The sequence below is a fragment of the Onychomys torridus genome, chromosome 21 (genome assembly GCF_903995425.1).
Source record: "Onychomys torridus chromosome 21, mOncTor1.1, whole genome shotgun sequence".
Taxonomy (NCBI): domain Eukaryota; kingdom Metazoa; phylum Chordata; class Mammalia; order Rodentia; family Cricetidae; genus Onychomys; species Onychomys torridus.
The window spans coordinates 35,275,775-35,288,089 of NC_050463.1; the positions used below are offsets into that span (position 1 = coordinate 35,275,775).

Genomic DNA, 12,315 nt, shown 5'->3' on the forward strand with positions numbered 1-12,315 from the left:
CTCAGGCTGGCCTTGAATTTGCTTATGTAGCCCAGGCTGGCTTTTAACTGGTTATCCTCCTGTTTTGTGTGTGTGTGTGTGTGTGTGTGTGTGTGTGTGTGTGTGTGTATGCATGTGTGTGTGTTTACACATACATTTAAGCATACACATACAGAAGATAAAGAAAAGTCTGTCACATATTAAAGATATGACATTACTTCTAGAATGAAAAGATAATATTGGTATTGTTTTACATTTATAAGTAAGTGAACATCTTAATTACTAAAATAAATTTAAAAAACGCTATATGTAACCTCTAAAACAAGAAAGTTAAATGAATCTTAAGTACTAAAACCTTATTCCATGTGGAACTTATTACTTTATAGTTATATATTTTAATGATCTACAAGTTAATAGGATTTAAAAATAATCATCAAGGAATGTATATATTGAGGGAATGTAAAAACATCTGTAGGAGGAGCACATTTGTTCACTCAGATACTTCTGGAATTCCCTTGGAACCATTTAACCAGTCTACAAGTCTTTTTAAAAAGCTCTTTATCAGTAAATGATTATAATTTTGAATAAAACAAGTGTTACTGAGCAGGATGGCTCAGCAGAAGAAAGGCACTTGCTATCAATTTCAAGGCTGATCTGTCTTTACCTTGTACATGTGATCCTCCTGCCTCTAGCCTGGGATTGCAAGCATGTACCACCATGATCAGTTTTATGTGGTGCTAGAGACAGAACCCAGCGCTACACGAGCACTCTGCCAGCTGAGCTCCATCCCCATTTACTATTACTTGCATGTACTTGCCATCTTATTCATTTATTTTTTGTTTGTTTGTTTATTTATTTATTTATTATGGATACAGAAGAGGGCGCCAGATCTCATTAGAGATGGTTGTCAGCCACCATGTGGGTGCTAGGACTTGAACTCAGGACCTCTGGAAGAACAGCCAGTGCTCTTAACCTCTGAGGCATCTCTCCAGCCCTTTACTCATTTATTTTAATTCTGCAAAACTTAATTACAAATTTAAGATCTGGGCAAACCCCTGACCCTACTGAAAGCATTAATAACCATGGACAGGATGGCAAGTTGATCTTGGAAAAGAGCCCATTGCAAATAGTGAAACACGGCATTCCTAGGCTTAGTTCCACTCCGGAGGGAGTGACGCCCCCCCCCCCCCCCCACAGCTGGCTGGATTTGTAAGGTCCTGCACCGCCCAGTGTTGAAAGTGTAATTCCCACACTGCACAGGAAGAAGGGCACTTTCGTGGTCCAGCCGGGGTAAACGATCTCTCAGTAGCGCCCCTGGCTGATTCCTCGTGCATTGAAGTTTAGATGACAGCAAGCATTTTTGTCCCTCTGTGTTTTAGAGTCTCATTCATTGCCTCTTCCCTCTTCATCACAAATGAAAACTTTAAATGCAGAAGTGCCACTGGGTGACATCTAACTTTACTGGTTATCTGAGGTTGACCTTTCAATGAGAATAGCTAATGAGTATCCATTAACCCTGACGCCACCCACGTTAGACTAAGGGAACTCAAGAGGCCTGCTCAGTGAAGGAGATGGCACATCCCAGGAAGAGTGCCTGTGGCTGAGATCCCCAGTGACCTACCCACTATGTGTACTCATTTCACTCTGACCTGGAATAAGGCTGTGCCACAGGTTATAGCAGACACATCAACAAGGCCATGAACTGATGGAGAAAGGATGAGGAGCTTCCCTCTGACCAGAGATCTCAAGCCCAGAGGCTCCCAGAGGCTCCTGCTGAACTTGGAGCTTGCTGATTTGGCCAGCATGCTCCAGGGAACCTCCTGTCTCTGGGCTAGGACTGTAGGCATGTGCTGTCATGTTGAGCTTCTTATTTTTATGTGGGTGCTGGGTATTGACCCTGGGTCCCTATGCTTGCATGGCAAACACAGTCCCAATTAAGCCACCTCTTCAGCCTCGGTATTACTTCTTCGATCAATGAGCTTGGTTAAAAAATAACTTCACAAATTATCAAACATTCAACTGACTCTGGAAGACAGGATTTGGGGACAGTTCAAAAGGACACCTTAGGACTGAGAAGAAAACTACTGAGGGCATGAGGCCAACCTGGACTACTCTGCAAGAACCCATCTCAAAACAACAGCAGCAAAAGCCCCAAACAGCCAACCCAAAGAACACCACCAAAATCAGTGAAATAAGAAAAAGAAAAAGGGAAGCAATGCACAGTAAAAGGAAGAAAGAAGAATCAGCAGAATTCTGAAGTCTGAAGGCTAAAGCACAGATGGAAACAAACAGATGCTGTAACTCAGCTAAATTGAGACCCGGAGAGAAGGTTCTCCTAAATGGGTTTTCTCAGAAGAGCGCTAGAACAACTCAGGAACAGGCCATGGGCTATTGCTGGGACAATTAAAGGACAATGAACAGCTGCACCAGACCTCGGCTCTGATGCAGCTGACTTTGGAATGTGCCCCTGGATTAAAATGGCGAGCCTGTGACTCATGGTACAAGTTCAGCCCAGGGAGTCTCCCAAAGTGGGTGCCAAGGCTGCCACGAGGAGTTTCCCGATTGCTGATCTCTTTCCCTCTTAGCAACTGAGAAATGAGGCCTCTATGTTCAGAATCTATGTTCACTGCCAGGAAAAGAGGCTAGCTACCAGAATGTTCAAATTCTAAGTCTTCCTGTATCTACTGAGAGACAGTGAAACTTCACTACTCAAGCAAGTCAATAGCAGCAAAGAGAGAGCAAGCCCATTTAATACTGAAAGAAACTAAAAAACAAACAAACAAACAAACACCCCCAAAAAACAAACAAACAAAAAAAAAAAAAACAGCACTAGTATGGAAAGGATGGACCATGGCGTGGTTGCAATAAGTGATCCTTACTCAGACTCTGGATTCTCACATCCCCCTCCATCCGTTAGGGTAGCCTATTGTTCTGAGTGAGGTCTGAAAGAGACAAGACTGGTGGGCAGAGTGCCCAGGCCATTCCAGCATGGACTCAGTACTTTGTTTTCCCCAATTTCTGACACACTTGGGAGAGACACCCCTGGCCTGGAGGCTCTGGAGCCAGGGAGAATCTCACCAGGTCCCAAACACCCAGGAGCCAGTGGTGGGTCCCAGCTTTGCAAAGAAGGGAAGCTACTAAAATGGATGCAGCTCTGAAGGGGACAGGTAGGAGTTGGCCTCAGTGTATATCAGCAGCACCCTGTGCAGCAGGAGCAGAGTCCAGCTCTGTCATGGCCATCCTGCTGGCCTGGAACTCACTACATGCCAGACTGGCCTTGAACTTGCGGTGATCTTCCTGCCTCTGCCTTCTAAGTTTTTAATTTGTACATATCACTTTCCAAGAGCCATTTCTTGTTGTTTTTCTCCTTCCTATGACAGTTATCTTTATCTTCCCAGCTGTTCTAGTTCATGCACTGATGCACTCATTTTACGCTTTTATTGCACACTTTGTTTCTTCTGATTTCTTCCTTTCTTCACTTCCTCCTCCTCCTCTTTCGTTTTCCTTTTGGTTTTTCAAGACAGGGTTTCTCTGTGGAGCCCGGGCTGTCTCGGAACTTGCTCTGTATCCCAGGCTGGCCTCGAACTCACGGAGAGCTGCCTCCTCTGCCTCCCGAGTGCTGGGATTAAAGGCGTGCGCCACCACACCAGGCTGTTATGCTTTCACTCAAGCTGCAGACCTTTACCAAAGCCCCGGCGATCCCCAGTTGTATCTTCTCAGCCAGTGCTCCTGTACTATTCACTAGGCAGGTTCGGCACAAGGCTTCTCAGTTCTCAAGTCCATAGCCTATGTCTCTTCTTCCTGGGCACTCATGTCTCCTGAGAAAACCCCTCCATTCTCTCACACTTGATAGGGAAGGGGACAGGAATCCTAATCAATCAGTACATCGATTTTTATTTTATTTCTTTCAATCTTTCATTTTACTGTATCCCAGATGGGCCAGCCTCTGGAGACTTTCTGTTTCAATAGAAGAAACTTTTGATGATTTTTTTTTTTCTCTTATGAGTCAGGGTCTCATGTAACCCAAGATGGTGTCCACCCAACCAGGCAAGTGAGGATGACCTTGAATTCCTAATCTGTACCCCTAATTGCTAGAATTAAAGGCATGAAGTAGAGGGCCTGGCTTGGTAGTCTCAATTCTACTTTGTAAATTAAGAGAGTAAGACTCAGAAAATTCATTTCTTTGTTAATAAATGGAGAATGTGAAGCTTGAATCTAGGCTCCAGACTCCTCCTCTCGTGCTCTAGCCAACTGAAATCTTGCTTCCAAACCTGTCAGTGAGACAACTCAGAATCTTCTTGGCAGCTGCTTGGAATCTTGGTCAGTTTCCAGGAATTGAGTCCTGACCCCTAAAAGCTCCAGTAAGAACAAAGTAAATGAAGATCCAAACTGGAGACCCTTGGAAGATGGACAGGAAGATGCACAGTCAACAAGTTGACTGATTGGGGTCCTTTAGTTTCAAGGTCATGGTGTAATTATCATCAATGATTTTTCCAGTTTTGAAATCTGATATGTGAAAAGAGACTGACAGTACCCGTTTCATGAAGTTCAAGTACTAGCTTACCAACCGGTCTATCGTAACTAGGGAACTGCAGTGATATATTACCAATCGGTCTATCTTAACTAGGGAACGCTAACTGGGTTAGAATAGCAGTGACACATTTTAACACCAGGGTCTCCTACATGAGATTCCATGGAAAACTCACTCTGTGAGGTGAAGTGTATTACTTAGGAAAAGCACTTCTATGATCTAGAAAGTTTGGGAAATGATGGTTAAAGAAATAGGAATTGGTTTCTCTAATTCAAGACCAGCTGGAAACTTTAATAGACAAGTAAACTTTCCTCAGGAACTGTAGATAGCGGCAGTTGTTTTGGACCACCAGCCCCCAAATTATGACATAGAGACTTATATTTGAAAAATATGATTTGACCTCATACTGTATCTCTGAGTACTATTATTATTATTATGGGATGCTCCATATAAAAATCACTCTCCTTACCATCAAGTAATCATTATAACATAAATTACAAAAAGATAGGGGTTTGACTACATTAGAAATAAACAAGATCAGTGCCTGCTGTAATCCTAGCACTTGGGAGATGAAGGCAGGAGGAGGGTTAGGAGTTCAAGGTCATCCTCCCCTACAAAGTGAATTTGAGGCTACTCTGGGACACATCAGAACCAGTCTAAATGGAAATAAATGATGATGAGTTAAGTCCTTATGTCTAAAGATAACTGTTTCATGTGTAGAGTGGCATAAGGAAAAGATGTTTCATTCTTAACAGACAAAAGGGTTCTGAAATCATGGAGCAAGACCCAGTGCTAACCCACAGTTCCAGCAAACACTTAAAAGGAGCTGTTGCCCTGGCACGTACTGTTCAGCCTGGGAGCAGGTCTGGCGGTGGTGGGCTGAAGGGAAGCTGGCAGCATCTCTGACTTGATGTTGACACCAGTGACGGCCGCACCATCCATCCTGTCGGTCTCACACAAGCTGGGCAACTGTGCGGCCTTCTCCAGTGTGGGCAGTAACTGATCAAACTGGTCAAGGTCAGCTGTAAACTGAGAAGAGAGACAAAGGTTACCAGGGACGAGTTTCATGAGTTCATCCGTAGAAGGAGGAGAAAGGTGTTTTCTTCAGTCCTAGAAATCAAATGTGACAGAGACGACGGAGGAGCAGAGCTTTATAGAAATCATATGATCTGGCCTGGTGCGGCGGAGCACGCCTTCAATCCCAGCATTCTGGAGGCAGAGGCGGGTGGATCTCTGAGTTCGAGGCCAACCTGGTCTACACAGTGAGTTCCAGGACAGCCAGGACTACACAGAGAAACTCTGTCTCAAAAAAACAAAACCAAACAAAAAAACAAAAAAAATACAATAATAAAAAGAAATCACATGATCTATCTATTCTATTGGGGAAAATTTAGACTCTATGAAATAATGTTAATATAAACAGAATGTAGAATGTAACAAATTTTTTATTAAATACAGCTTGGTAGAAGTGTGAATATTAAAGAAAAATTGGGCTGGAAAGACATGAAGATAATTGTGCTGTGATGCATTGCAGTGTTTTGTTTTTCTGTCCAAGTTTCCAAAATTCTGCAATACTTTAAATTTATATGGTTATATCTTTTTAAAATATAGAAGTTTGTAGAAAAAAATTTAAAAAGTGCGTGAACTTCAAAGATCTCAGAAAACCCAAGAATTTAACAGAATAGAGAGTCTCTGTCTGAGGATATGTATAAAAGAAAGTTGGCCTTTATTTCAGAGTAGTATTATACTATAAGTACTGTGAGATAATGCATTAGCATAAAATGTCTACCCTGTTTCAGTTTCATTATTTAGCTGAATTAAATTTTCCTCTTAGATTATATAAGTAGAATTACATGTATGTGTTTTAAAAGCCTGAGTCTTTTATATTTCACATGCTGTCCCATGCAGCAGTAATTCCTTAATTTTTACTGATGAATAATATCCTTTTGTATGAACATATCACAATATAATTATCCATTCTTCTGTGATGGGGTTTTGAGCTATTTCCAGGTTTTGACTAATAAAAGTAATGCTTTATGAATAGTTTTAAGCATGTCTTTTATTATACATGTACAAGAAACATTAGCCATCAGGGAAAAATGGACAAATTCAACTATATTAAAATAAAGATTTTATGTCATAAAAACCAAGACAAAACAAAATAATAGTAACAAAAGCCCTACCTACCCACTAACAAAAACAAAAGGCACAACAGGGAAAGGACATCTGCAAATACATAACCAATGGAGGACCACCCCTTAAAAACATGAGGAACACTTATAAAAAAGGTCAACAGACAGAGGAAAGCACATTAAAAAAGGGTATGACTAGACTAGGCAATTCACAAAAGAAAATATCCAAATGATCAAGGGGCATTTATCAGAGAATGTAAAGTATGACTATGAGCTACTACACATATATCCTAGAATGGCTTAGTTTAAAAGGCTGACGATACCAAGCATTACCAAGGATACAGAACAATTACAAGAAATTCTCGTACATTAGGAAAACCACATACCCACTAACAATGAGTTTATGTATAATTGAGGATGTCCAATTCCACTTCTATACATAAACTCAGCAGAAATGTGTGCATATGGGCACCAAGACAGAAGTACCAGTATTATCTGACTGTGACATTATTTTGTAAAGATATTTTTAAAATTTTTTCGAACATGCTTAGATGTAAAGATATTTTTAAATTTAATTTTAAAGCCTAATATTTAACATTCTTAAATTTAAAGCTCTTTTTCTGCTTAAAAAATGTTAGTTTTATGGTAGCTTAAACATGAGACACAGCCTTGTCTTCAAAGAGCACACATGTGAAGAAAGTCAAAATAGGAGAGGGACATGGCTTAGCTCAGGAAACTTAAGGACCTTCCCAGGAGTAGAATGTGGTAAGGAAGAGAGAGTCTCTAAGAGACAGGGCAGAAAACCAAGCTGCTTCAAGAAACTCAAGGGCCTGGGCATACTAAGTGTGATTCTTGTCTCCCAGTGGAGAGTCTTAATAAACTGCACTGTGAATGTTGTGCCATTCAGTTGTGAAGGGCTAACTACCTCTACACAACGTGACAACTCGTAAGAGGGCAGGTTCATCTGTTCCTGAAAGCCTTTCAGTTTATAGGCAATTACGCAATCGATGAATCTGCCCATCACACCCCTCCACAACATCCTAACACAGATGTTTCTAACACTTATGAACAGGCTTCTTTTCATTCTCTTCTGTCTCAGGACATGATGTGTCGAGGCAACAACCCGCTACCTAGAATCTCTGAGTTCCTATCCCCTGCTGAGGATGCTCAGAAGCAGAACACAGCAGAAGCAGCCTTAGAAAATGCCCTAACCAGGTCGCCTTACCTATGTCCTCATATTTCTCTCTTATTTCATACCTATCAGAGGTTCCCCAAATTAGCTGTTACCTAGAGTCCTTTAGGGAACTTCTTTTAAAATGCACGCAGTCCTAGATTCTGTCCCAGAATGGGATTTAACATATGAGGCTGGGAGGAAGGGACGAGGAATGGTATATTTTAAAAATGTCCTAAGATGCCAGGTGTGGTGGCACAAGCCTTTAACCCCAGCACTTGGGAGGCTGAGGTAGGGGGAATCTCATCAATTGTGTAATTGCTTATAAACTGAAAGGCTTTCAGGAAAAGAAGAACCTGCCCTCTTAAGAGCTTTCAGTCTTAAGATGTGAACTCTGATTCTACAGAAAGATGGTAGAAAGAGAGAGGGGGAGGAAGGGAAAGAGTCATCATTTAAAAACACTACAGGACTATTACAGCCTCCAGAGCAGAGGTTCTCAACCTGTGAGTCAAGACCCTGTTGTTGTCACAGATCAGATACCCTGCGTATCAGATACTTACATTACAATTCATAACGGTAACGGAATTGCAGTTATGAAGTAGCAAGTAATTTTATGGTTGGAGGGGGTCACCACAACATGAAGAACTGTATTAAAGGGTCACAGCATTAGGAAGGTTGAAAACCACTGCTCCTGAATTTTAGAAGGAATGTCTGAGGGTACTCCATGGCTTCAACCTCTGAACTAACTCTTTGGTGCCGAAAAGAGAAGACAAAATAGAATCCATCCAGATCTGGTCTACAGTGGGAACAGAAAAGGCAAAACAGAGAAGGAACTCGGGAGGCAGAGGCAGGCGGATCTCTGTGAGTTCGAGGCCAGCCTGGGCTACCAAGTGAGTTCCAGGAAAGGCGCAAAGCTACACAGAGAAACCCTGTCTCGGGGGTGGGGGAGGAATAAGAAGAAGCCAGGAATCACCCACCTGGCTCTGGGACTCCAGTTTCACTTCCTCGGGAGCAGGTTTGGTCATTGGGGTTGGGTTTGTGTTGCAAGGATCCATCTGTTCCTTCTTCTCCACTTTGACTTTCACGTCGTCCAGGCTCAGGTTTGGAGTCGATCTTAAATCTTTCTCATCTTTGTCTAGAAGGTAGCGCAGGAGCTGATGGTCTTTCGACTCCTTTTTCTTTGAAGCATCCAGTTCCAGTTTTATGCTGGCGTTCCCCGGGGCTTGTCCCGGCACTGACACGGCAGTGGAAGCCGACCCGCTGTCCTTTTTCTCGGGTTCCACAGACAAAGTGGTGATGTCTGAGGGGCTGCCCTCCTGTAGCAGCCGGTGCAGAATTTTATGCCGCTCAGTCAGAGAACTGTGGGACGAGGGGCAAGTGCCTCCTGAAGGGTTAGCGGAGGCGGCGCTGGAAGTGCCGGCGCAAGACAGTACATCTTTGCAGCTCGCGTCTATATCGGCATGTCGTAGCTGCTGCTCTGCGGTTGTTGTCAACAGCTGCACTAGTTTGTGACTAGTTTGAGAGTATTTACTGTCTCCATCTGAGAGTCTGTCATTGTTATGCAGAAGTCCCGAGTCCAGAGGTTTGCTGTCATTAGCACTGCTGTCAGACTGGATCATTTCATTTAAAATGGATGCAATCTCTTTGTTATCTTTGGACTCAGCTTTTGCTGGTTGCATACTTAATCTGCTAGGTGAACTCTGTGAGCTCATCTGCCTAAGGCCTGGAGAACCGGCAGAGAAACCAACAGAGTTATTGGGTCCTTCATTCATACCTTGTAACGATGTTACTGGGATATTTGAATAGGATCGGTTATTATTATTACAGGCACCACTAGTAATGCCAACTGGGGAGCTTAATGTTGGAATATTTGGAGGAAATGAATTGTTTGGCATCCTGGCCCTTGTTGCCAGGCCAGAATTAGCCTGTCTCCTCGGAGACATGAACTGAGAGAGGGCAATTCCTGTGCCTTCCATAGGAGAATTATTGAGGTTCAAAGAGGGATTACTGCTCTGGGAACCTGCCTGTCCCTGGTTTAAGGCAACATTGGCTACAATCTGATTTCCAGGTGAACATCCAAAACTCCCTTGGTTGTTGCTAGAATTACTATGACCGCTGCCGCTATTAAGGTCTGAGCTCTGTTGACGGTTTACTCTGGCCGAGACCATGTTGTTGTTGGACGGTGGCAACGTAGATGAACGGGTCACACCATGAGCTGGAGAGATACCAGGATTGACTGAGGGGTTTATTCGGGGAATTGACATTCCAGAATTAGTGTCATCTTGAGGAGAAAGCCCACTGTGCTCCCTAGGGAAGAAAAATACATTATTATTCAACCGTTTTAATTTGTTTTTATTATTTTTTCATGATGATATTATAAAAAAGGCCATTAGCCCCGTTAATGTCCCGAGCTATCAAGTAGAGAGCTTCTGCATCACCCTAAATTAAGGAAAACCGGGGAACTGCCATTCCCACTGTGAAGGGCAGCATCATTTCCTAGGAAACGGCACCTATGGATTCTTAAATCACTGATAAGATTCAGTTGTGTGAAAAATAAACCTTTCTTGGTGTTGTGAAAATATGCAATAGATATACTAATAAGCTTTTCTAAAATTAGTATAAACAATTATTATTGTAATAATAACTTCATTTGAAGGAGAAACTTCCCACGCCTTTATTTAGAAAGCATTTTCTTTATGAGTCCCTTGTTACAGCTTTTAAGTATTTCAACTCCAAAGAGGAAGACTGGGTAAGGAAAATACTGTGCCACTGATGCAAAAATTAAAGAGGGTGATATGCAGACATAGCAGATGTTTTGAAAGAGAAATCACAATATGAAAAAAGAACTGTGCTAATTCCACTCACAAGAAAATTTTCAACCAAAACTAGAAAAAGTCAGAATACTGAACTCAGGTTTTACCCGAGGTCTTTACTCAAATGTGTAACTATGACAACAGATTTGTGACTGGCATTACCATGTTCTAATACGCAAAACATCAGATGGAAAAAAGATGAAGTGAGGGGGAATGTCTTGGTTTTTAATGCTAAATTTTATGCAGTTACAATTTAGGGCTTTTTAATAAATAACAGCATAAAAGAACAATTCCATGAATTTGTTATGTGGATCAGTATACATTTCACTTAGAGGGAGGGAACAAATTAGAAGCAATATCAAAAGATTTCAAGTTGAGAGTTTAATTAATGAGTAAGGTTTCTATGGCAAACTGTCAACTTAAACTCCAGAGCCATAAATGTTGTCCTAATAAAGCACCCTTGAAAATGAAATAACAATGTTATTAACACTGAGCTCTCTTCTAAGTTTGTAAGTGCCTATGTAGAATGCTGTAAGTTTTTAGGCACCATTTTGTTTGACCCTCTAAAAAATGATTTTTCAGTCCCACCTTCCCTGTCTCCCTTGATGAACAACAAAGCTATTTAGTAACAAAACTCTTAGACCCATTGTGGATATACTAATAGATAATTAATATTAATTCTGGATATACTCATCATACTAGTCTTATGCCTAACTTACAATTTCTCTCCAAATAAGTAGTACCTGTCGATGATATGAATCCCCATGATGAAAGGTTGCATGTCAGGACTTTGAGGGTAGCAAAGTTTACACTTGGTGTGGGCGCTAAGCATTGTCCCATCATTCAATATGAATCTATAGGATGGGCTGGAGGCAGTGCCACGAGTCATCACTGTTTCAAACAAAAGAAAAACCTAGTTAAAATTCTGACACTTGAACGCTGGGCAAAGGAGAGTTACCAGGTCTTATTTCTACCAACAACCTCATTGAAAATGCCTTCCCAATGCTGCCTTCTCTGATTCAAAGAATAGTTCGGATATTTGGGCGGGTGTGGGGTGTCCCATTTAAAATATGCCACTTGACAGGTTAGTCTAATTTGAATGGCTACCTCCTGACATAAATTAGGACTGTGACACACCCCAGCCTAGCAGGACCTTAAATCTTCCTCCACAGATTTATTAAGTCTCCATTCCAAACACTGGGAGGTGCTTCTTTGCCTTTTGCCTTCAGTGTGATCTTTAACAAATTTTCTTTTATTATCTTTGTCTGGCTGATGGTTTAAATTATAACTCTGTTGAGATATAATTCATATATCATAAAGTTCATCCCCTCTATTTTAAGGTGTTTGAAGAATCCTTTATTTACTGAGGAAAGTCCCTCAGGTCCCATCTGACAAATTATAACACATATCTATATTATTTTTGATGTTATAATTCTTGAAATTTAATAAGAAAAATAAGATAAAATCAATGATTACTAGTAAAGAACAAGACCCAGGTTGTCAGTTAAATTGCTTGATAAACACTATCACGTAAGTTCTGTCTCGAGCCTTTACTATCAGCAGGCAAGAATCTAAGCTCTGAGGTAAGTGCTTGTGAAATACATAGAGACTCTCCAAGACTGAAGGATTGAAACGTCACTGATGTTTCAGTAACACCACAGAATTCTATCTTATCTATCTATTGAGGCT

General features: G+C 41.5%; 1 protein-coding gene across 9 annotated transcripts in view; it reads right to left on the bottom strand.

Moving 5' to 3' along the window:
• The window catches only part of Ncoa1 (nuclear receptor coactivator 1), a 202,034-nt gene that overhangs the window by 37,652 nt on the left and 152,067 nt on the right, over positions 1-12,315 (bottom strand). For all 9 annotated transcript variants that reach the window (XM_036170290.1, XM_036170289.1, XM_036170287.1 and 6 more), the window contains 3 exons: positions 11,370-11,517; positions 8,791-10,120; positions 5,356-5,539 (listed from right to left, as the gene is read on the bottom strand). In XM_036170290.1, the coding sequence (XP_036026183.1) occupies positions 5,356-5,539; positions 8,791-10,120; positions 11,370-11,517 (1,662 nt within the window). The remainder of the gene's footprint in view (positions 1-5,355; positions 5,540-8,790; positions 10,121-11,369; positions 11,518-12,315) is intronic.